Genomic DNA, 25,401 nt, shown 5'->3' with positions numbered 1-25,401 from the left:
AGCCGCTGGCCTTCGAGCTGGGCAAAATTCGCCTGGCAGCTGCCCCGCGCCCTTCCAGAGATGCCGCTCCCAAGCCGCCGCTGCTGGGTCCATCTCATCCCGGTCCTAGGAACATGGGAAGAGCCCTAATGGATCGGGCCAGGCTCTGTCAGTCCAGCATCCGGCCCACACCGTGGCCAGCCAGCTGCCCGTGGCCGGGACGTGAGAGCCACAGGACCCTCCTACCCACGCCCATGTTCCCCAGCAACTGGTGTGCATGAGAACCCTGCCTCTGGTGCAGGAGGAGACCTCTTGCCATAATGACTTGTAGGCACTGGCAGTCCTCCCCTGCGTGGATTCCCAGTCCCCTCCTCCTGCCCTGAGGCCGTCTCCGGCCCCTGGTGACCCCACTGAGGAGTGCCCCCGTTGGCCTGCCTTCGGGCCCTGCTCAGCTCTCGCAGACTGAAGGCCATGGAGCCCTTGATGGCCTCCATCCGTCCTGCCCTTGGGCTTCTGCCTCCGACGTGCCCAAATGCGCTTGTCTTCTCCAGGGAGACTCGCCTTCTCATGGTGTGCTCAAAGGGAGACAGCCTCAGCGGGGTCTGTCTCGGTGCGGGGGAAGCTTCTAGCTTGGTCCACTTTCCGTTGTTCTGGCACACCCTTTTTAAGACCTCCATATTGGTGCCATCATGACATCTTGTGGCAGCAAATTCCATAACTGACCATGTGCTTTGTGAAGAAGAACGTGAGTCTGCAAAGAAGAGCTGTGTTGGATCAAAGAACCATCTAATCCAGCATTCTGCTCCCACAGTGGCCAACCAGGTGCCCCAGCGGGGAACCGCGGGAGGGACCGCAGTGGGGCTCCTCCTGTCCCCAACAGTTGGTGTCCTCGGACTTCTGGACTGAAGACTGTTGATCGATCGCCAGACCAGTGGGCCTGGGTGGGCGGCACGTGTCCCTTCCACCAAGTTCTGATCTGGCCCGCCACCGGCCATGCAACATCGAGGGATCTTGAGGTCTGAAGCACGGGCTTCTCAGTTGAAAGTGCAACCATTCCCACCCCTCTGCTTCCTCAAACTGGGTTTCACACCCAGTCTCAGCTTTCTATTTTTACATTAAGCAAAAGTTCAGCACGCTAAACTTCCCTAAGTGTGAAGACCCTGAAACTGCAGTCATTTTCCCATCCAAGGGGAGAGTGCTTCCCGCCTGCTTTTGCTTTCCAGTTTGCTCTTGCAGCTTCCTGAAAGGCAAGTTTCAGTTCTGCTTCCTGGGGCACTTCTAGAAACCGAATCCTTCGCCTCGGCCCCAGACACAGAAGGCGAGAACAGACCAGTCCAGGAATCCATGCGCCAGGTGCTGCCCGCATCAGGGCACAGGCTCCCGGAGGGCGGTTCGGTGGAAGAAGCCATTCGTGAACCTTCTAAGAACGGGCTGCTCCTTCTCTCCCTCCCAGGACCAGCTGTTGAGGGTTGCCAGGTGTTTGTTAAGTGCTGGTGCATTGCCGAGGCAGCTCAGTTCATTCCGTATGCACGCAGGCATGCGCCCTTGTGCATGAGTAGCAGTCGCACGGGCCTGGGCCAGAGTTCTCAGTGAGTCTTGAATGCCGCCCCAGAGGATGTGGGGTGGGGATTTACCCTCTGCAGCTCTGCTCAGCTCCAGCTGGAGCTGGGGGTTGGGGGCAGCCCACACGGGCCAAGGAAGGCCCCTCGCCTCAAAAGGCTCAGGACAGTGGTCGGTTCCTGCTCCCACGAGTGCCGCTTTAGGCAACCAGGAAAGGCCCTGTGCTCGCTGGGGACAGTTCCCCATCCTCTGAACTGCACAAGAGCCCTTCCTGCCATGCACACGGGACATTTGGCATCTTACTGCTCCCTGCTTCTGATAAACCGCTGCTGAATGTCAGACCCAACCCCACCACGTTTCGAGTTTTGCATTTGAGTTGCTACGGATTCACAAGAACATTTTCTGTCCAAGACATGCGATTTATGAGCCTTCTTTCAGGCAGGATGCGTGGCCCTTCATATTCCAGAAATCCCGTGAGGAATGTGTGTGCGAGAGTGTGTGCACGAGAGAGAAAGATGCACAAGAATTTTGTTGATGCTCAAAAGGTTGACGGAAGGACCCACGTGCAGCCCCGAAGACCGGCATGATGGCCACTTTCAGAGAAGGCCTGCTCATTCCCAGGCCTGCAGTCGTGTTACCAGGATCCCACCCTTCTTGGAAAACGCACACTGTAAAAAGCGAGTTCTCCAAAAGGGGCATACTTCCATGCCCGAGTCCGTGGTGGGATGCACTGATTTGAATACACGCTTGAAAAAGTGTGCATTTTTCCTATTTGAAATTGCATTTTCCCCATTCAGAAAAAGGCGGGCAGCAAGCCGCCACAGTCACCTTTGCGGTCAGCTCAGCACAGAGCCAGCGTCAGGGTCGGCATGTGGCTAGTGAGCTGGAAGGCCACTTGCCCTCCACTGCTAAAGCGAAAGAGGCAATCCCCAGAAAGGGTCGCATGGCCTGTTGCTGCAGGACGGCTGCCCCTGGATCCAGGATCCGTGGGCCATCCGGCCTTGCACCACCTGGCCAACACCTCCTCTCTTGCAAAGCTCATCTCGGCTCCTTTTCTTGTCAAAGAACAGTCCCGAGTTGCAGAGAAAACGGTTAAATAAACACTTTGGTTATAATTGGAATGAACCCAACCAGAACAAAGGCTCTGTGGCTGGGGGGGCAGCCCGGCCTTTGCTTCCTGGCGGACCATGTTCCATGTGGCATCTCTTCAGGAAGCCTGCACGGATCCCCTCCCTCTGCACTTCATATGAACGCTGCTTAGTTGAAGAAGGAAAGAGCTGCCCATCTGTTCTAGCAAGAGGCAAAAATAAGACAGATCTGAAACTAAACAAGTTCACATCTGCTTAGCAGAACCATCAAAAGGCAACTGAAGGATCTAATGCGAGGCACATGCGGAAAAAATGGGAGATACGTTGCGAGAGATCATTGTCCAAGGATTTGTCTTCTCTTCGCTGGGCCAATTTCTTTGCATGCTTTCAGTTTCTTTGGAGAGAACGCAACTCTACAGGCCACGGAGCACTGAAAGGGAAAGGTGATCTTGCAGGCGGCATGAAATAGGCTCCCCGCAAAAGCCACATTTCCCCGTCAGCAGGAAGGGGAGGGAGCCCGTGTGGAACGCCCAAGAGGGGGCAGAGCCCAAGTCCACCATTGTCTTGGCTCGCCGGCGACACCACGACTGGAGGTCAGAGTGGGAACTGCAGGGGCCTGTGAGGCACCCAAGCTCGGACACCAGCGTCTCTGGCAGGCACCCTTCCCCTTGCCCATTCTGGGTGGCGGCAGGAAGGGCCACCCAAGGCACCTCTGGTTATCAGGCATGGGCCCCTGACTGTACTCCAGCAGGTAGACACCTGCGGGCAGGAGGTCGCCTTGTCTTCTGTTTGGACTTCCAAAGAAGTCAGGAATTATTTGCTCGGCGTTTGCATGAAAGTGGATGAACATCCTTGCGCGTATTTTCCCCAGTGCATGCCGGTTTGGGTGCCGCTGGGATGCATGTATGCGTCTTTTGCAAGACGTTTCCCTAATAAGCAATAGGTGAACTTGCCCTGACTGAATTCATTATTTAGTTGGGCTCTGACGGTGTGCGCACGGATGAGCCTGCCTCTTTGACATGACAGCGCGTGCCACGTGGCTGAGCTTTTGCACCCGGGCAGCGTCCAGATGCATTCCTCGAGCGCTTGCTTGGAATTGCCTGCTCCAGCGTGAAGTTGTGCGTTGCCGTCTTGTGTGACCCACTGTTCCGTGCCAGCCAGTGCCTCTCCGCCTAACCTACCTCACAGGGGTGTTGTGAAAGCCACCTTGGCTTCCTTGCAGGAAAAAACCAGGAAGACTGCCCGGAAACACCATCTGGCAGTGCATGCCTCGTCTTGGTCGCACATGTCATGCCCAGCACGTGGGGTGTGAAAGGCTGATGCAAGCATTGTCTCAGTTTTCATCATGCTGTGCTTGAGGGCGAAGCAAAAATCCCCGGCCCATTTTCCTGCTTCAGCCAGGCTCCAAGTCCAGCCCAATCTTCTTCAGTGTTGAAGGCTGCATTGACTCCATTTGCTTGCAATTAATTGCTTGTGGATTTAATGAATCCCGTACTAATCCGTAATGTCGGTTTCAAATGACGAACATTAATCTGGGCAAGAGTGCCGCTTTGAACCCCTGAGGAAGCCCCTGGCTGGGGTGAGCCTTGTCTGGAAAAGTTATTACTTGTCTTTGTTTACATTTCTCTGAAGCAATAAAATCCATTGACAACAGCAAGACAGGAATTATAATTGTTTGTTAAAAATCTTCAGGACAAGCTGTTGTTATTATTCAAAATTGACTTTTTTCCCAAAGAGCTGACTGACACTGCAGCACACAAATGAATTTCTCTGGGCAGGAAATTCTGAAACCAGACACAACCACACGAAAGACTCTGCTGCTGGGAACCTGTGAGAAATTTCTCGCACTCCATTTTCAATGTTGATTTACCTAGTGTGCATTTTCCAAAACTAACACAAATTTCAGTGCATTTCTGAGCGCGATGTGCAGAGATCCCCACCCGCAAGCGTTTTGGTGGCATTTGGAAAAGATGCATGGAAAAATATGCACTCTTGAAAAAGGGGCACTCGTTTGCTGTAACCAGTGGGAGAAGCACCTGCCCCTTTCCAAGATGGGTGCCCTGACTGTGTCCATGTATAAAAGTAAGAGTTTTCTGGGAAACGGGAGAGGAACCGAAGCCCTCCATCTGATTAAGCTGGAGCTGGATGGTGCTTTGAGAGGAGAATTTCTCTGAGCACACATCTCACACACGAGCTCGGTAGATTTCACTCTCAAGGAAAGGCCTTCTGGGCTTGCTCCTCATCTCCCCGCCCTGGGGGCTCAGCTCTTAGACCATGCAGAGTTGCCTTTTTATGCTACTGTAGTTGCAGGGTTCCAGGTGCCCTGTCCAATTCCAGTTCGAAGATGAAGTATATTTGTAAGAATAATTGCCCATCGACAGTTTGCACCTGGACGGCAGCTGAGGGGCAGGGACACAGGTCCCCCGGTCACCTAGCAACTGTTCTTCTTGCTGGCTTTCTTTTTTGGGGCTGTGTTTCCTCCCCTCTGGCGATTCGCGAGTGCACGTGAATTGCCTCTGTGCTGCCGAATGTGTCCGGGGCCGACCAGCCCTCCTGTCCAGGCATCGTTGCCAGCCTGTGCATAAGATGGTGCCGTGCGTGCTGTGGCAGGTGGGCAGGTGTCCCCCGCCTGTCAGATGCGTCTCGAACCGTGTGTGGCCACTGCAGTGTGTCTCAGCCTCAGGTGTGTCTGTGGAGTTGCCTTACCAAACCCTCCCCAAACTTGCACCCTGCAGTTGTGTGGGACCACAGCCCCCATCCTTCCCAGCCAAGGTCTCCAGTGGTGGTGCTGGTTGGGAAGGGTGGGAGTTGTAGTCTGACTTGAGTACATACCAGATTGTGAGCTCCGCTTTTTTCTTCTTGTGTGAAAATCCGTGCATTTTCTCATCCGCATGTTTTTCAGCTGTGCACGTCTAGTTTGCATTTCTTGGAAATGCACGTTGGCCAATCCTTGTAGCATCTTTCCATGCATTTTTCAAAGCAAGCGTTTCTTCACGTGCGTATTTTGAATTCTCTCTCTCTCTCTCTCTCTCTCTCTCTCTCTCTCTCTCTCTCTCTCTCAAGCACACTTGGGCCTGTGAATCGTAGTGCAAACTCAGAAACACACAGACTCTACTCACCTGTGAGCCGATTCTCATCCAGAGTTGCAAACTGCATGCAAACATGACACAAAAACAACCCAAAACCACAATCTTACACATGCCTAGTGATGTGAAGAATGACGGGGGAGGGGGGTGTTGTCTTGTTCCTCTCGTCACCCCCTCCCACAGCTAACCTCTTCTCCTAAACACCTCGCGCCCTCGAGGCGCACTATATTCCTGGCCCAGTGGAAAACTTTCTGTTCATGCAAAGAACGTTGGTCTTCTCCTATTTATTCATATTGCTCCATTTATTGTGGTTGTTAGAGCAGCTGTGATAGCACAGTCAAGCGAGATAAAAGCATGTTATAAATAATGTTTTTGGGGGAACGCATGTGTAGGATCTGTGGAATGAAAATCAATCTATGTTTCTTGCTGATTTAAAGAATGGACACCCATTCATAAATCAAGTTAACATCTTACAGCTTACCTCTTAATCTAAGCAAATGTTTTCCTCGGTGTTTGAGCATCCACCGTAAATCTGGCCCAGCTTATCTGTCTCGCTGAGACATTGAGAACATCGTTTCGCTGGGCTGCCGCGCCAGGCATCCACCTCGCCGCCTTCGATCGGGACACAGAGAGCGACGGGCGCTGTGGCCGCGGGGCGCCGCATGGGCGCAGTGGCCGGCCCAAACGCTTGCAGCACAGCCCGTGCGAGCGCGGGCCGGGGCCACTTGGCCTCTCGGAGCCAAAGCCACGGCCCCTCCGGCCTTACCTGGCACGGGTGGGCTCAGCTCCCCGGCACTTCTCCCCCAGGCCTGCGCCCGCGGCACGCCTCAGTTCCGGCACCCCGACGGCGCCATTCTCCCTCCAGGGGGATTCTCCTGGTGCTTCGTCTGGTGCCCTTTGGATGCCAGGATGAGGCCTTTTCGTTCCCCCGGCTGTTCATCTGGGCGGCGGCAGCACCGGGCAGCGTTTTTCCACTGCTGGTTTCATGGTGCGACTGAGAACGTTTCATTGCTCTCTTTCCGTGCAACGTTGTCAGCCAGGGATGGGGAACCTTGTTCGGCCCATGGGCTGACCTCAGGCTCGGAGAAACGGCCAGGCAGCCTCTTTCTAGTGGTGGGCAAAGCCAGCGGCAAGGGGCAGGGCCAGAAAAAGCAGTGGGAAAACGAAGGAAAGGGCAGCCGGCAAGGGGGCCTGGAGCCTGCAGCTTCCCCCCTGCAAGCCGTTCGGCGGCTCTGAAGGGCAGACGAGCAGGGAGCAGGGCTGACCCCCGGTGTCTCTCGTCCTCCTAGGCCTGAGCAATGGCTCACCCTTCATGGCTGGCCCCGAAGAACTCCAGCGAGCCCGCGGGCCACGTGAGCGCGAGGATGGAGACGACGCACGCATTCGGCGCCCCGAGCATCTCCGTCTCCACTCAGCAGGCGCCCAGGAAGTTCGCTCCCGTCGTGGCACCCAAGCCGAAATACAACCCCTACAGGCCGGCGGAAGGGGAAGGTAAGAGACAGCGTGCCTAGCGCGAGGCAGGAGGACGTGCCGCGCACCGGGGAGCTTGTCTGCACCCCAGTAAAGCACCTTGACACCACCATGAATAAGCACTTCTGGTGGGTTTGGCTGGCGCAAGGCCCTGTTGCTGGAAGGAGGGCTCTCACTGCTGCTGGAAGTACTGCTCCAAGGGGAGGAGAAGCCCTCCTCTTTATACTGCTCTGTTTGTTTGTTTGTTTGTTTGTTCTTGTTTTAAAGGAGTTTTGTTGTAATTGCAGACTGCTTTTTTCCAGCACCATGGGGACAGTGGAGGCACATAGATTAAGTCAATAGCGAGATGCATACATGCATACCGAAAGCAGCCCTCCACCCCACTTCAGGAGCAGATGTTGAGTTCAGAAGTGGTGTGAATTGTCAGGTATCTCCAAATGTGTATGGTCAGTTCTGCCCTTGAAAGGCCAACTCAGCCCTCTGCTGAAGTTTTGCAAGGCCCTGCCCACAAGATTTCCAATTCTCTGCATAACCTTAAGGACTAGAAACATGAAAGAGGCCATGGAAAGGTGAGAAAGATAGACTAGACCCATACCAATTCTATACTCTCAGTGGTGCGTGGTCAAATTAATTTAGAATATGCAAAGAGTTGAAAGAGACCTGGAGGAATGTTTGGACTTTGGGGCTGAGACCCTACACGTCTTTTTTGCTTTGTGGAAGGTACTTTCCCCATGATACTTACTGGGATCTTCCTGCCTCTTCTAGCACCAAAATTAGGATGGGAATAGAATGCTCTCTCTCTCTCTGTCTCCTGCTCTCACTTGCTTTCTGTTAGTAACGATGATAGAAGCCATCTGGTTCCTTTTTAAAAACTTGTATCCAAAGAAACAGAAGATTTCTCCCCCCCCCCCCCGCACCCCTTACAATGTCAGGCTCTGACAGTTTTTAGGTTTTTCTTTCTGATAAGTCCAAATGGCTGATGCCAGGAGCCTTTCTGCATCTCTCCTGCCTCTTGCACCGTTGAAGCTCTTTGGCTCAACCGAACAGGCTGAGGTCACCGGATTACCAGAGGGAAGACTCACAACCAAAGCCCCCTTTGCTCTGGTTGGAGAGCCTTCATGCACTGTAGGGTCACCTCTGAGCGATGCTGCCCAGGTATACTCATGGCTTTTCGGGTGTGTTCAGGGGACAGAAAATGGGTGCGGATCCCGATCCCGATTCCAGCCTTTATAGTTTTCCATTTGTTTGCTTAGAAAACAAACCAGCTGGAATCCCAGTTGTCTTTGGATGAGTTTTGAAGAGAAGAGAAGGGATGTTCAAGATCTCCAGATAATTAACTAGTTTGTGTTTGGAGAGCTGGAGTTCGCAGCCCTGGCTTAAGAATAAAAGCTGCGCAAGGGAAGCTGTGGCTGAACTGGAAGGCCTCTCGGTCACCTCACCGCTCGAGGGCCAAGAGCCTGAGCCAGCCCAACTCGGACAGGGCTTGGCCTGGCCCAAATTGACCTGAAGCGCCAGCTTAATCCAACTTAGTAGCATTTCCCTGATTTTGACCCCTCTGCTGCCGCATCCCTTTTTACTCTCGGTGTTCTGTTCTGTTCCACTCATTGGGTGCAGAGACCAACCTCAGGAACAAGTTTTATTCAATCACAAATCCTTGAAGAGCTCTTGGTCGCAAACCGCCTGGGCTTGGTAACTTGGAAAAGCCCACCTTCGTGGGCCTTGGTTGGCTACCAGGCTGCTGGAGTCCAGGTCTGGAGTGACCTGGCCTGACCCGTGCAGTGCCTTCTGGCTGAGCTTCTGCTCTTGTGATCTGGAGGGATCGCCAAGCTTCCTGGAGGTGCTTGATTATCTCGACTTTTCCTTTCAGTTCCCTTTGCACCAGTTCTCTCCTTTTATAGAAGCTTCTTCCGCTGAAGTCAAATGGGACTTCCTTGGCAGTGTTCTACTTGTGTATAAATTAAATTTGATGGCCTCTTGGTCACTGTTTGCAGCCAGTCGAGCGACGCTCCTTGTACGAGGACATCTTTCAGAACACGTCTAGGGTTCACCTGCCTTCTGCTTGGTTTGGGAATCAGGGTTTTAACTCACGGTTGTTTACCCCTTGTCCTGACCGGAGCATCCTTCATTCAGCGTGGCATCTGCAGCTACATCTGCGTGAGTCACTTTCTCTTTTCGATACCTCCCTAATTTCATTCTGCACATCAAAACCCCGTGGGTGTTCGGTCTGGGGGCAGAAGCTGTCTTCAGTCGGAATCCCAGTGGAATCCATAACAGCTTTGAAAGAATTTGGGTTTCGATGAATCCCACCCACAGGTTCTTAGAAAACAGAGAAACAGAGCGAGTCAGAAGGGGTCTCCCGGGCCATCTAGTCTGACCCCCGGCTCCAGCCGGCTCCGCTCACGACAGGCCCACCGTGTGCACGGCCAGCCTGTCCTTGAACACCCCCCTGATGGGCCCTGCACCGCCCCCCATGGGAGCTCACTCCATATCCCAGGGGTTGCAACCATCTACTTCCCGACGTCCTGCCTGAAGCCGGTCCCCGGATCTTTCCGCAGTGGTTCCACAGTGAACCATTTTGTTTCTGTGTCACATACATTCTGTGGACTTGAGGACCAGCCTTTTCCGTTCTGGAATCGTTTGCAAATCTGGTCAGAGAAAACTTCTAAAGTTCTTGGAGAATAAGTGCCGTTTTAAAGAAACGACAGAAAACCATTGTGTACGTCTGTGACAAACTGCCAACTCCTTCCTTCCCAGCGATGCCCTGGGGCACAAGAGCATGAGCAGAGCCCTGCAGGGTCAGGCACAAGGCCAGCGCTCTGCTCTCATGGGGGCAGGATCCCTCCGGCAGGATGGGTGCAAGACCTCCACCTGCCCAAGCCCCTTGGTGGCTGGTGCATTCAGGCGTGCTGCCTCTCGTGAAGGGCAGCAGGTAGCCGGCCAGGCTAGTAGCCACGGATAGCCCTCCTCCAGGGTGTGTCCCGTCCCCTTTGAAAGCCACTATTGCAAATTCAGGCGTCTCCCCCTGAAGCGTGGCCCCCGTCTCTGGGGCGGAGCGGGGTAGAATGGCAAGCTCGTGATGCGACCCTGAAGCAGCTCCGGGTGTCTTGCCCTGTAGAATCACCGCCCCTTCCTGCGCACCACTGATGCGCCTTTGGGAAACTGCACACAGAAGGGGGTTTGCGCATAAAGAGAACACGGAGCAGAATCTGCTACAGACTCAACACAGAAAGCAGAGAGCCGAGAGTCTCATCTTTGGTAGGAAATTCTTGATTCATGCCAGCTTCCCCAGTGCTGTGCCCACAAGTCTGTTGGACCACAGCTCCCATCATTCGCAGTGAGGGTGGCGAATGCCTCCATAGGTTGGGAAGGGCAGAAATTTGCACAATGCTGTTCTAGTTGCTCAGGATTACTTATACTCCGATCTATAATAGCAGCTCCGCTCAATACACGCCGGCAATCTTGAGCCGGAACTCTCAATGCCGTCTCTTCTGAAAATGCTAAAAGCCACTCACAAGAGAAGCTTTAAAAAGAAGAGGAACTGCAAGGCAGCATCTGCTTCCATTTGGGGGAGAGATGAGTGTCTGTCACGGGTTTCTTGCTTTTCACAAATCTGGGTCAGTCTAGAGTTCGTTCGTTCGTTCGTTCGTTCTTTCTTGCAGCCTTTCAAATCACAGGCTGGCTTTGCTTGGCAGAATTGCTCGAGCACTAGAGACGCCCTTTGCCTCCCATGGGGGGGGGGGGGGAGGGGGTGTTGCTGGATGCCGGCATTTCGTAAGTCAGGAGAGATCCGTTCGAGGGTGCAAACAGAACAGTAGGAGGAGGCCTCAACGCGGCTGGGGCTTCTCGGCATCTCCTAGCACGTGGCTCAGAGGTTTGCCAGATAGGTTTGGGGGTTCACAAGCTCACCCACCGTGACCATACAGTGCTCAGCTTCCTTGCCAGGCCCCCAGGTGGCCGCCGAGCAGCCTTTGCCAGCCTCTGTTGGTTAGAACTCTCCCATTCCGGGCCAGGGGCAGGTTGGCTGGGTTTGATGGGGGTTGTAGTCCAACGCACCTGGAGGGCTCCCGGAGGGGGCGGCTGTCCCTGATCGCCTCCGAGCTCAACGGGACATGCCACTGCCTCGTAGCGAGGGCTTTTCTTGCACGCAGAAGGCTTCTTGGATCCGGGACAAAAAAATCTGTCTGAAACCCTTGAGAACTGTTTCCACCCAACCAGCCTAGATGGATCCGTCGTGTGTGGATGCCTGGAAGGGTTTCCTGGCTGCAGAAATGCGCCTCTGAAAGTGAAATGTGCACATAGCAAAGTTGCTCACCTGTTTTTTCCACTGAGCATAGAATCATAGAATAGCAGAGCTGGAAGGGGCCAGGAAGGCCATCCAGTCCACCCGCTGCTGTGGCAGGACACCAAGTCACGCCATCCCACTCCGGTGGCTGTCTAGCTTCTTTTTGAAAGTCTCTGGTGTGGGAGGGCCCCCCACCTCCCCAGGCAGCTGGTCCCACTGTCCCATTGCTCTGACAGTGAGGAAGCTCTTCCTGATGTCCAGCCTGAACCTGGGTTGTCACAGCTTGAAGTGGTTATTCCATGTCCTGCACTCTGGATCAGCAAGGAGAGATCTTGACAGCCTTTGAGGGACTTCTAGAGGGAAATCATGTCCCCCCCTCAGCCTCCTCTTCTCAAGCCTGAACATGCCCAGTTCTCCCAGTCCCTCCTCTTGGGCAGTGTTTCCAACCCCTGGATCACTTTTGTTGCCCTACGCTGGACCCTTTCTAATTTCCCTGCATCTTTCTTAAATCTGGATGCCCAGAACTGGGGAGCTGTGGGAAGGTGCGTTCGCATACCATGTGCTCTGCCAGCCCAGGGGCTGTGCCAGCATTTCAAAACATGCTTTGGAGGGGAAAACACCCCTAAGAATGGGTATGTTCCAGAAATCCCAGGTGCCTGAAGGCAAGACAGTCTGCAGGGTCTGTCTCGCCCCACCTGGTCTGGCTTCAATGCACCTGCTGCGGTAGGATCCAGGATCCCGCAGGTGTGCCTAGTGAGGCCTGACCCTCCCCGCCCCCCCGCCCTGTAGCGGCAGGGAAAGGTCTGTGCACGAGGAAAGTGGCCTGTCCACCTTCCGCTCATCCCTTCTCTTGCAGCCTCTTGTGGCCACAGGCAACCGCCCTGAAGTGCAGGATTGGACTGGGATGCAGTTGCTATGGCAACAGGATGCCGGTTTCCCCTTGCCATCCTGGCAAGATAATCCTGCCAGACACCCCAAGGCCGGAGAGCGACTGCCAAGGACCCGGGGATCTGCCGCAGCTTGTGCGGTGCGCCCCGACGGCCGGTCCCATGGGCTTGGTAGCCACCCAGAAGGGATGCTTGCCGCTGACCCCAGCCCTTCCCCGAGGGGATCTGCCGGCGTCCGAGCTGTAACGCTGGCACAGCTCCGGGCGTTTTGGCGGGGTTGCAGTGAGCCTGGCCGGAAGGAGCCAGACGGCCACGAGCCATCTTGCTCTTTTGGAGGCCCGGCAGCAGCCAGGACTGTCCCAGGTGGGCCCTGATCCTCTGGCGAGCAGTGGGGCAGGGGGCCTCTCCCGGATCAACAGCCCCCTCTCAGGGGTGCAGTTCTGCACACCAGCCCGTGTGCTCCTTGCCGATCCTCACACTGCCCCCCCCCCCGAGGGCGAGAGCAGGCTGCCTGCCGGGGAGGCCACCAGCACGCCCCCTCCCCCTGAGGCACATTTGGTGGGGCTGGGCGGGGGCTCCCCCTGTCGCCCGTTCGCCAGCAGGCAGGGATGCTTCTGAGAAGCACGGGAGGGCTTGCTGCCGGCTGGGGCGGGAGGGGGCAGCTGACAGCCCTCCCCACCCTGGCTGCGTCCCGAATTCATTTGTCCCAAAGTATTAAGATCTTGCTTTGAATTGGGATGTTACTGTTGTGGCCCTCGGCGCCCATTTCCCCTTCTGCCATTTACTTCGTATTTGTTGAATTAATATCCCACCTTTTTCTCTTTTTTCAAGAACTCGAAGTAGTTCCCATCATTCTCTTCCCACTGCTCTCAATTTAATCCCCAGAACATCAGCCCTGTGGGGTAGGTTGGGCTGAGTGTCTGCGCCCGGCCCAATCACCCAGTTGGCCCTGTGGCTAAAACCCAGTTCACCTGAGTCCCGGCTCCATGCTTTTAACCACTGCACCACACTGCCTCTCTTATGGCAGAAAGCCAGACCCTAAAAGACTACTACTAATACTGCTACTCCCATTTGATGATGATGATGATGATGAAGAAGATGATGATGATGATAGCAGCCCCTATGAATCCCTGTCCCCTTCCAGCTGCATCTTGGACCTGAGCGATCATTGCCGACTCTCCCTGTCCTGGTAGAGAGACGGTAGCGGACGCCTCCAGTCTCTTTCCAAGGCTGGTACCCGCCTGCAGGGAATGCATGCTGGGCTTTAATCCGCTGCTTTGGGGTCCTTCGGATGTGGAAGAACGGGGTCTGGCCCAGGCAGCTCACTCGGGAACGTCCTTCTGAGATTGCAGAGCGAGGGCCATGAGATGTGGGAGCACGCCAAACCCTCGCTCGGGGCCCGATGCTCGTGTGGCGGAAAGGCAGAGCGTCAGGAAGGGCGGGGATTCCTCAGCAGGGGGAGCGTTTGAGGCTGAGCTTGGCATCAAGGGAGGCTCCGTCGGTTTCGGCCCCGTTGCGTCCGTTTTGGTGGTAGGACGTGAAGGCAGCGAGCGGGTGGCCGGGCTGTCGTGCTGGTGCAGGGCCGCAGCCGGCTGGGCCGCCCGTGCTCTGGGACCCACACGGTGCCCGCGGGACCCGCCACTTGAGCAACAGGCCTTCCGTGCGCCTAAAGATAGCCCAGGAAGTGGGGAGCGGGGTGGATGGGGTCTGGGTCAGGACGCATCAGCCGAGCACCGTCCCGCAGGTGGGACTGGCCCGCCTCTCGGAGCGCATGAACACGCCGCTTCGGCCCGTGAAGCGTGAGCGGGCGCCCACGGGAAGCGCCGAGAAGGAGCACGTGCCTGATGGAAGGCTCCGGAACTGCTGAGCCTGCACTTCCCAGTTTGGTTTGTACCCATGTCCTGATTTGCAGAAATTCTCTCAGAATGAGCCAGCCCTGCTTCAGTCTGTGCTGGATATTTGCCCAAATTTGGGGAGCCTTGGCCATCTGATTTCCCCCTGGTTTGCACAAATTTCCTGCTCAACCAGAGCAAGCTGCGATTGTGAGTACGGACAGGAGCTGAGCACAAGGCACCCCTTGGCTGGGCATGCACACAGAGGGCCTGTCATGAGCGGAGCTGGCTGGAGCCGGGGTCAGACTAGATGGCCCGGGAGGTCCCTTCTGACTCGCTCTGCTTCTCTGGTTCTCTGATGCCTGGAAGCACTTCCTGACAGTCAGGACCCCGAGGGTGTGGAATGGGCTTCCCCGGGAGGTGGTCGAGGCCCCATCGGCACGGGTGTTCAAGGATAGGCTGGACGTCCACATGGTGGGCATGTCATGAGCGGAGCCAGCTGGAGCCAGGGGTCAGACTAGATGGCCCGGGAGACCCCCTCTGACTCACTCTGTTTCTGTGTTTCTGTTTCTATTTTACTACTGTGGATACTCAAATGATTGTATGGCATTCCCATCCACCCTGTTTCCTCTTGTGAGAAACCCAAGGCAGCGTCCACAGCCCCATTTTGTCCTTGCAACAACAACCCTGCGAGGTAGGTTGGGCAGAGAGTCGATGGCTGCCTGCAAGTCACCCCGTGAGCTGCGTTGGCCAGTGGGGCCTGGAACCCGGGCCTCCTGGTCCCCTGGCCCGGCACTCTCCCGCGCCGGCTCGCAAGCAGCGAGACGGCTTGTGGAGAACCCCGGCCATCCCAGCCCCGGCTCGCTCGCCCACTCCAGCCTCCCCTTCGGAATTGGGCTGGCCCGTGTCATCCCGGAAAGGCTGCTTTGGCTTGCTCTGGGCTGCGTGCAGAATCGTGGAAACGGTCCGGTGTGAGTCCCACGAGTCCACCGTCACGACAGAAGGCTGCGCATAGTCCCAGAAGACGCATGGCCCTCGGGCGCCGGTGACGCTCTGCAGCAACACGGTGAGCCCGGGGTTTAGCCCACCTGCCCTGGAAGGACAGGGCGACTGTTCCGGCCTCCCGGCGCGGCATGTCTGTGCCTCCTGCTCCATTGGAGGGACCTCCAGGGCACGGTGGAGGACGTGAACCCGAAGGCGGGCAGGTGGTGCTTCTGGCTGGGACGTCTTGAAGGACAAACAAGCGGCTTGCCGAGCTCCGTTCGAATTGGGAAGGAAGGGCGGCAGCCAAGCAACCGTCCCGGAGGGAAATAGCCCTGGAGGCGGAAAGGCCGAGACGGACCAGCTGGGAATGGGGGACCTGCTGGGCCTGGTCCCACCAAGAGAGTTGGAGTCGGAGCTCAGGCCCAGTCCCTTCCGTTTCTGCATGAGCTTGGAATTAAACGAATATCCATAATGAGAATTCATGCTTGCTGGTGCGCGGTTTTTGCTCTGCGCAGCTTCATTTCGTGTGTGCTTTGTGCACACTTTTTTGAACAACGCATATTTGGCAACACCTTTTCCCTCCAAGGCTGACCTTAGTTGCATGCTTCCTCCCGAGACAAGTTGAGCTGCGTGGGAAAGCCCACAGAAGTATGGATTTCAGAATGCGGCTCTGTCATGACCCGGTGGGAGCCTCGGGGGCGCGAATCGGGGAAACCCATTTAAAGATCTGACTGGGCAAAGTTCTCCCACGTTGCCCATCCGTCCAGCAACCCTGTTTCCAGATGTGGCCAGGGGGGTGCCTTTGTGGGATGCATAGAAACAGAGAAGCAGAGCGAGTCAGGAGGGGTCTCCCGGGCCATCTAGTCTGACCCCCGGCTCCAGCCGGCTCCGCTCACCACATGCCCACCATGTGGACGTCCAGCCTATCCTTGAACACCCGCACCGATGGGGCCTCAACGACCCCCCGTGGGAGCCCATTCCACACCCACGGGGTCCTGACTGTCAGGAGGTGCTTCCTGGCATCCAAATTGAACCTTGGCTCCCTGAGCTTGGCTCCGTTGGAGCGCGTCCTGCCTTCCTCTGCAGGGGGGAACAGGTCTCTCCCCACCTCCGTGTGACACTCCCTCCCCTAACATACCTACCATATGGGGTCCACATGGGGTCCACATCTCTCCCTGTGTGCCCTTCCCATTCAGTGTTGCAGGTAGACTGCCTTTACACTTGGAAGCTCCATTTAGTCATCATGGCTGTTACCTGCCTAGAGACCTTGCCTGCCATGAATAGAGATTTAAGGCAGAATCATGCACTCAGTCGGGAGAACAGTCCTACATCTCCGGGCACTGGAGAGTCGGGGACACAGAGGCACGCACGTCAGACATTTTTCTGCAGAGCAGCTTTGCCCAGCAGCCATGTTGCCTGGGGAATGCTGGGAACTGCTGTACTCTTTTCCCTCTCTGCACCCTTAATCCTGCGATGCCTCCTCGGCTCTCGAAAGCTCAGGGTGTCGCATTTAAAAGTCAGGCGTTTAATCTCTTTTTAAAGCCATCTAAGTTAGCGGCTGTCATCGCGTTAAGATGCTATATTTAACACTTCCCCATCCCCAGCACCACTGCAGCCTCTTTGCACGGTGATTCATCAGTGCACTGTCCTGTTCGTGAACCACAAGAGATTAATTTGGGCAAAAGGGAAAACAAAAATAAGTATTTTGAAAAGGGGGTGGAAAAGGAAATTAAAAACCCTGACATGCTTGATAATGGAATGAAATCATGTTTTTCAGAGCAGCGATTGCTAGAACATCTCTCATCAGCTATATTAAACCTGTTTTGAAAAAGATAAAGGTTACTCTATCTATATTTACACATGGTGCTGTAGCTTAATTAAAGGTACAACATTCTAGCCAAAAAATAACATTAATGTCATAAAGCAGCTCCGTCTGAGGCTTTTAGACGCACAAAAATAGCCGTTCTGTTCTGCTTTGTTTTCTTCCCCTTCTCTGTCTGGCAATTAAAGCCGTGTGGAGTCCGTGCACCTCCAGGCCGACACAGAACACGCTGGACTGGGTGAGATCCTGTCTGAACGGCAGCAGCATAAAATCAAAATCTGAACGGGAAAATGCCAGGCTGGGTCACGAAGGCCAGAATCCTCCCTGGGCACTGGGCTGGGCACGGTGCTGATCTGGAACCTCGTTATTTCTTCCGCTCTAACTACTAGGTCATGTTGCCTCCTGTGGCATCCCGCCAATTTCCTAGGCATCGAGTAAGAGAGCATAAAGGGAGGCTGGACTGTGGCGTGGAAGCCATATGGGGCTCAGGCCGCAAAGGGGCAGACCTGGGCAGGTAAGGCCAGCTCGAGGCATCATTCCATGCCTTCAGGTGCCCGCTAGCCACACGCATGTGTGCATGTGCAGAGTGCACTTCCTCCTGGCTTCAGAGAGGAGCAGCTGAACCACCGCGAAGGCACACGGCCGTGCGTCTCAGCCTACTGGCCTCCCAGGCGGCTTGTGAAGGAGGCGGAGCGCTCGAAGCATCCCCAGTCCTCCTCAGGCCCCCCACTCTCCCGCCCAAGCATCCACGGCAGGAGAAGGACCCTCCGGGCGGAGCGCCCCCACGGCTGCGGAAGGGCGCGTCCTCCGGTGCCTGCCGGGGTGAGCATCGCTTGGCGGAAGCGGTCCGGGAGACGGGAGCTGCCAGCCTTGGCGCGAAGATCGTGCGTGACTTCCGGGGAGCCCTGGCGAAGGGCCTTTTCTGCAACAGCCCCGGAAACGTTTCGTGCGCCCTGCTCAGGAGTCAAGCTGGGAGGCGCAGCGGCACAGAGGTCTCTCTGCGCGCACTGGGCTGAGCGTGGGACTTCCCCGCTCTTAAAAGCGTGGGGGAGCCATTCACGGGCCCCCCGGTGTGGCACCCGTGTGAGCGGCACTGCCCGGGGGAAGCGTTGGCCGTCCCCTTGCGTGGTTGCGGGGCCTGAATTCCTCGTGGAGACCAGGGTGGGCCACGTGGTGCGCTGGTTGCGCCGTTAGGCTGAGACTCGGGAGATGCGGCTTTAAGACCCCCAAGCCCTTGAGCCCCACTGGGTGACTTGGGTGCCGGTCGGGGATGCTCTGCCCGACCTACCTCACAGGGTTGTGGTTGTGAGCATAGAAAAGAGAGGAGAACGTCGTAAGCAGGGAATAATACTGCGCGGTTTTCTCCTTGCGTCTGGCATGAGGAATGCAGATTAAAGGTGTAATAGAGAGCTGACGGGCAGACTTCACTGAGAAGCACCACCTCGCCCACCTGGAAGAGTCGTGTCCACGACCAACTTCCCAGGAGAGTTTCAGGAAGAGAAACATGGTGTATCTCCACTTCTCCAGCTCAGATGCGTTCTGTTTTTTGGTTGGAGAAGTTCTTTTGCATTCTTTCTTCCAAGGCTGGTTGCTAAGGAACATGGCGTTCCTTTGCCTTCTCTTTTGACCTGCTCACTGCATGCAGCGAAGGTGGCACGGTCGTGGTCCTGCCACGTGGCGCATGCGGGAGCTCCGGGCTCGTGACGGAGCGATGAACGGCCCCCGGCCCAGGCAGGCGAGAGCGGCCTTCGCGGAGCTCCAGGGATGCCTCCGGAGGTCCGTCGCCACCCCCGTTCTTTCTGCACGCACGCACGTGCCGGCACCTGGGACAGCAGAATCGGCGGTGCTTTTGTTGTTCGAACGGGGAATCGGCCTCCCGGCGTCCAGAACCTGTAAACCCAGCGAAGGCTTAAAATGGAGACGACTATCAGTGTTAATTAGAGGGTGCCACTGAAAAATTGATCCCCGTGTCGATTTAGCCCTCTCCGTAACACGTAGTCAAATCCGCCTTTACAGAGGATGCAATGCAGACAGTGATGTTGTTCTGAATGCTACCGTTGTTGTTCACAATGAATATGTTGAGAGCTAGGTTGAACTAGACTCATTTATTTTCATTATATTTATTCATTGCGGTATGTCAAGTCATTTTCGACTTATGGAGGCCCCATGAATTCAGGCACTGCGAGATGGCTGTCCCTGCTCCCAGGCTGCGGCTTCCCGTGTGGAGTCCGTCCACCTGGCACGGCTCCTCCGCACCGCCTTCCGCTTCCCCTGGCGTGGTTGTCTTCTTCGGCCTTCTCCTGGTGTGTCCAAAGTAGGGCAGCCTCAGTTTTGACATTCGTGTGCAGGAAAAGCTCTGCCTTAAGCTGCTCTCCTCCAGCACCATGTTCCTGATGCATCAGTTTTCCTCCAGTCAGTCAGCAAGCAACAAACCAAAAATCATTTAAAATGAGGAACTTGTGCATACAAGCGTTCCCACAACGTGGGGATCAATGCAGGGGGTGGGGGAGGCATTTCCTTTTTCCTTGGGACAGAAATGAATTTAAAGATTATCTGTTGCCACAAGTCTTTGAAAGTCCTTAAAAAGCACAAGCACTGCAGCCTGTCAGTTTCAATCCTTCAGTGTGAAGGCAGATGCAAGATCACTTCAGCCCTAGCGACCAGTCCCAAATCGGAATCTTCCTAGAGGCCCATGCCTTGGGCATGGCTGCTTTGATGTTTTCCTAATGTTCTTGCAGCTTTTGTCCGCCATTCCAAAATTCTGCAGTATCTTTCCTAAAACTTCATTCCTGGCCGTCAAAGCTTTGAGCTTTCGAAGGCTGGAATTTTTTCCTGCCCCTTCAGTGGCTGCCCCCTGCCCAGCCCTCGCACGTCTGCCCCACCGCCTCTCTGAATGGAGTTCAGCCCCCCCCCCCCCGGTGTGGAGAAGGTCCCTTCCCACCTCTGGAGATGGCACACCTGACGGTTCCAAGAGCACAGACATCTCGCATTTCCACGCACAGTGGCCGGTGTGGGAACAGGCACGGGAGGACCCCCAATTTCAGGTGTCTCTTGCTAAAGCAGCCCTAGACTGAAGCTGCTCAGTCAGTTTCCTGGCCCAGCATCTGCTGCACAGCCTTCTGGAGGTTGTGTAACGTGGGCAGGTGTTAGGAGCAAGGTGAAAATTTAACAGGGCAAACTTGTGCACTCGGCATAACACACACCTACGCCCGTTGCAACGGGCAGGGCTATGATAGATCGACGCCAGACTCGGGTGTTTCGAGGCGATCTGCTTGCGCATTGCATCTCGGAACCTCCCAAAAATAGCCACGCTCGAGCGCGGGCTCCGACTGCGAGAATGGAAAGAGGTTCTGGAAGGTGATTGCCCCCCTGCCTGGACTTTTAATAAGTTACGTTCTCGTTAGGGAGTCATCGCTGCCACACTTTCCCCAGCCGAACTGTTCTGAAAAGCGGGCACTGGGGACGCTTCGGTGAGCCAGTTTTACGTGCTTTTCCGCACATAATGGTTTTTATGGTGCACCCCCAAAATACAGAGCAGCACAGATGTTTGAATTGCAGATTTCAGAGATGAATGAGTTGTGGGTGGGTTCTGCCAGATGTTCCACACTGTCTGGAACGTGGCTGAAACGGAGAATCCATTTTGGGATTTCCGTGGGCACAGCTCACGTGCTTTGCCACAGTTTTCAGCAGGTGTCTTCCTTTTCTCCTCCTTTAAAACATGGTAGGCATTTCATGAGTGGGGCCAGGAGTCAGACTAGATGGCCCGGGAGGCCCCTAGAGCGAGTCAGAAGGGGCCTCCCGGGCCATCTAGTCTGACTCCCGGCTCCAGCCGGCTCCGCTCACGACAGGCCCACCATGTGCACGTCCAGCCTATCCTTGAACACCCGCACCGATGGGGCCTCAACCACCTCTCGTGGGAGCCCATTCCACACCCTGGGGGTCCTGACTGTCAGGAAGTGCTTCCTGGCATCCGCATGGAACCTTGGCTCCCTGAGCTTTGCTCCGTTGGAGCGCGTCCTGCCTTCCTCTGCAGGGGAGAACAGGCCTCTACCCACCTCCATGTGACACCCCCTCACATGCCTGTATGTCGCCAACAGATCCCCTCTAAGTCTCCTCTTCTCCAGGCTGAAGAGACCCAGTTCCCTCAGTCTTGCCTCATTCGGCTTCCCCTGCAAACCGGCCACCAACCTTGTGGCCCTACGCTGCACCGACTCCAACCTGGCTATATCCTTCCTGTAATGAGGGGCCCAGAACTGAGCACAATACTCCAGTTGCGGGTGCACCAGAGTTGTGTAGAGTGGCAGTAACACCTCTCTCGATCTAGAAGCCACACTTCTGGCTCTGCAACCCAGGGTGGCGTTTGCCCTCTTGGCCACTGCATCACACGGCTGGCTCACGTTCAGCCTGCAGCTGACCAGCACCCCGAGGTCCCTTTCACCAGCACGTTAAATCGCAGCACACAAAGTGATGTGGGTACAAGTCCATGGCCGTGCTCCACTCCTGGTTCCGTTGGCGTACCCGAGCCGTTGCGCACCCATTCGGCCTCGTCCAGCCATTGGCCACCTCGTGGATCCTCGCTCTCCAAGCCTCTGTCTCGTGCTGCTTCCTTCAAGACCGCCACGCCCACCCCCCCTTCTCTCTTTATGGTCTCCACCCAACGGGTGCTGGGGCAGCCCCTGCCCCTTTCCTTGTGGATCGCTCCCTGCATGATTGACTTCTCGAGTGAGTCAGCCCTCACGACATGGCCAAAGCATGGCAGTCTTTCTTTGGCGAACTTGACTTCAGGAGACGATTTGGCGAGACTCAGTGTAGGACTTCTTCGTTTGCGATTTTGCAGCCCGTGGGATGCACAACCGTCGTCTCCAGCGCCACAGTTCGAAAGCCTCCACCCTTCTCCTGCCTGCCTTTTTCAGAGTGCAAGTTTCCCAGCCGTACAAATGCAGCGGGCAGGTGGCTCACGGTGGCGAGGTGCACATGTGCAGCCCCAGTCCATACAGCCCCCCCAAACTGGAAACGGCGGAAGGGTGGACTTGCTCAGAGGTGCCAGGAGGCCTCCTTGCCCGGTCGCTGGTGGACAGTGTGATGCGTGCTGATTTCTGCATCCGAAGCAGTCGGCCTCCCTTCGGTCCACGGGGGAAATGTGTGTGGGTTCGAGATCAGGAGGCAGGCTCGAGTGGGGAGCTTGCCCCAGACTTCGCCGTTTGGTCCCTGTGAGCTCCCATTTGCCCCAGCCGAGCAATGACCACGGAAGCGGGCTGAGACTGGGCCCGGGAAGAGAGGTGACACGCAGGCCCGGGGACTTCTCGTGATCCCCCATTGCTGATCTGCCCACCTGGCTGATGCATGAAGCTTCTTTGGGGGCCCCTTCTCAGGGCACGTCAAGGTTTTGTTCTGGGGGACACCGCTTTTGCTCTTCTGCTTCTCAGCCTTCGCCTTCATTTTGATGCCACCCAATCGCCAAAGCTCTCCTATGAGTCCAAAGCATGAAGTAAGCCTTCAAACTCGGAATTTATGTTTCGCTCTTTATTTATTGATCGGCCCCTGATCTGTATGTCTTTGTTCATCTTAGCGCTCCGAGGTTGATGCAGCCTGCTGCTGTGTGCTGTCAGGTCGGCCCCAGCTTCTGGAACCCTCTGGATGAAAGCCTCCCAAAAGCTCTTGTCCATGACAGACCCGCTCAAGTTCAAGGCTGTCGCTTCCTTTATGGATTCAGTCCACCCCTCGTTTGCTTTTCCCCTTCGTCTTCTGCCTTCGACTTTCCCCAGCGTGGTGACTCCTCCAGGGAGTCTTCCCTCCTCATGCTGTGCCCGAACTTGAACAGTTTCGTTATCTTTGCTTGTGGGAAAAGCTCTGGCTTGGTTTCATCCAGGACCCTTCCGGTCCAGGGCACTTGCAAAGCTTCCTCAGCACCGTGTTTCAAACTCGTTGATTTTCGCTCTGTCGGCCCGCTTCTCCGTCCAGCTTTCACACCCATCCATGGTGATCGGGAATACAAGAGCTTGGATGACCTTGGCCTTGCACTTGAGGATATTTTCTAGCTCCTTCATTGTGTCTTCATATTTCTTGGCTGCAGTCACCCTTTGAATTGATGACTGAGCCAAGGCATGTGAAATCTTTCACAATGTCCATTTCTTCATTATTACATGAAGCTGGATTCTTTGTCCTGGCGCTCTTGGGGGACTGTCTGGGGGTTGGTGCTTTTGGGAAGCCATCCGGGGGCTGCATCTGCTCTGCAAGGAGGCATCTCCAGATGTGGGTATCCCTGATGCCTGCCAGAGAGCTGGGAGGGACCCCTCTCCGGACCGCCTGATGGACCCTGCAGAGCCGCTGCTACCCGGTGGGTGGCCATGTCTGGGGGAAACACTCCTTTGGGGCAGCCCTCTGGGTCACACCCCTCCAGAGGATCGAAGAGGCGTCTTCTTCAGGGCCACGGAGCTGCCGGCTCACCCCAGACCCCCTCCCCCATCCCAGACCGTGTGCTGAACGGGACCCAAACCGGTCTAAAAGCCAGTGAGTGGCTTGGAGACGAACTGGCCGTCTGCTCTGACAAACACGGAGGCCTGTGGCATCGAGAGCAGCCGTGGGGTTTGTGGCTTCCCCAGGAAGGGCGGAATTCGAATGGCCGACTCGTGTGTACACGGCCTGATTGCCATCTTGCTGAGTGCAAAGAAAGACGACAAACTTTTCTTCCCGCATCTTCAGCAAGCTAAGCGTTTCCTTTATTATTTTAAGGCTGCCGCTTACAAAGGCTTCCGGATGGTTTCCCCACACTGCTCGGCAAAGGCTGCCCGGAGCCTCGTGGTGCTGACTCAGTCCGGGAAGGCAAAGGCACTGCACTTCCTCACGGTTGCCAGGCAGTCTGGCTCAGCCTGAATGCAGAACCCAGCAGAAGTCAGCCGGCCTCCCCCCTGCCATCCCCGAAATCACGCCCGGTTTACTGAGCTCTGGTTACGGATCCAAACCTCTCACTGTTCCGGGAGCAGGTTCAGTTCCTCCCACACACGGCGCTCACATGCACCTGGGCACGTGTGCGCAAGATTTCCTGCCCGGCCTGTTTGGTTTCTATAGCACCCAGCGGCCGCGGCCTCCTGGAGGGGTCCTGCCTCACAGGCATCCTGCCCGCCCGGCGGCTGGCCGAGACGGTGCATATCTGAGAGCCGCTGCAAGCCAAGGTGTGCTTGCACCTGGCCGTGGGAGGCATGGCACGGCACCCGGGGGGTGCAGGTGCTCTTCCCCGGGGGGGCGGAATGCCGCAAGCGGGGGCAGAGCCTCCGCAGGCCTGAGCTGCTTGTGACCCGGCCCTCCACGGACTGACACTGCGGTGCGAGCGAGCGTCCCCCCCTTCACACCCCCAAGCCACCGACCTTCTGGTGCAAACAGTCCTTTATTCACCAAAGTGTCTTCCAGAAGCACCATCACGCAGAATGAACCTCTAAGCACGCGCAGAGTGGTGTGTGGAGCCCAGTCCAGCATCCCCCTCCAGGCACTCTCCCTTTGAGTCTGCTTGGCCCCCATCCTTGTGGGGGGGCCTTCTGCAAAGGAGCACGACTCCTCTCGGACCCCCTGCCCCCCCCAAGTTGGGCCTCCCTGCTCTCCAAAGCCACGCCATGGGGTCAGGGGCCGTACCGCGTGGTCTGTCCCTGAGAAATGCCCCTGTTCCAAGAGCCCCCTGAACAGCTGTGCATTTCGGTTGTTCTCAGAGCTTCCTGCGCTCCTGGGAGTCCGGCCTGGGGATGAGCGCCTTGGCCTCTCCCATCTCAGCATCTGGATATGACACACAATCCGGGCCCCCTCCTCCTCCTCTTCCTCCTCCTCCAAGTCCAGATCAGGCTGCCTGGGAATGGGCACCAGGAACAACCCGCCCCTCTCAGTCCCAGCTCTCAGGGGACGGGGCACGGCTGCTTCTGAAAAGAGTCGCTATTTTTCAAGGTATCCAGTCCGGGCAGCTGCCTCTTGCTGGGAAATGCTTGGGAGGTCCAGCGACCAAGACCGCAGACTATTTAGCCGCGACGAGTCATGCTGCCAGGCGAGGCCTCCCTTGCACCCCGGGCCGAGCCATTTCAGCACCTGCTCATACCTAACTTAATTTTAGTCATAATTGTATTATTCATTCATATTGCATTTTTAAAAATAATTGACAACCTCTGTGCTAAAATCCTTCACATTCTATACACATTTTCTATGTTGTGTCGGTGAATTTTCATGCCATCATGCTGCATTCTGCCATGCCATACAAAATAAATAAATAAGGGAAGGGGGTGGACGGACGGGCAGGGCGGGGGCCACCTGGCAATCCCTGAAGGGCCGCGTTGAGATGCTGGGAGTGTCGGAGCTGGCTCCCCGTCCCGAGTGCCGTACCTGCGCTGCAGAGGGGCACGTGCTCCGTAATGCAGCCCCGGCGTCCCCTCCCC

The 25,401-nt window shown here is 56.0% G+C and overlaps 1 protein-coding gene across 4 annotated transcripts in view; it reads left to right on the top strand.

The window, feature by feature from the left end:
• The window catches only part of LOC123036804 (LIM domain containing preferred translocation partner in lipoma), a 221,842-nt gene that overhangs the window by 89,218 nt on the left and 107,223 nt on the right, over positions 1–25,401 (top strand). For all 4 annotated transcript variants that reach the window (XM_044456248.1, XM_044456249.1, XM_044456246.1 and 1 more), the window contains one exon: positions 7,003–7,204. In XM_044456248.1, coding sequence (XP_044312183.1) covers positions 7,012–7,204 — 193 coding nt within the window. In that variant the 5' untranslated portion in view covers positions 7,003–7,011. The remainder of the gene's footprint in view (positions 1–7,002; positions 7,205–25,401) is intronic.

This window comes from Varanus komodoensis, unplaced genomic scaffold (genome assembly GCF_004798865.1).
Source record: "Varanus komodoensis strain SLA01 unplaced genomic scaffold, ASM479886v1 scaffold82, whole genome shotgun sequence".
Lineage (NCBI taxonomy): Eukaryota > Metazoa > Chordata > Lepidosauria > Squamata > Varanidae > Varanus > Varanus komodoensis.
This window is presented reverse-complemented; position numbering and strand designations above follow the sequence as displayed.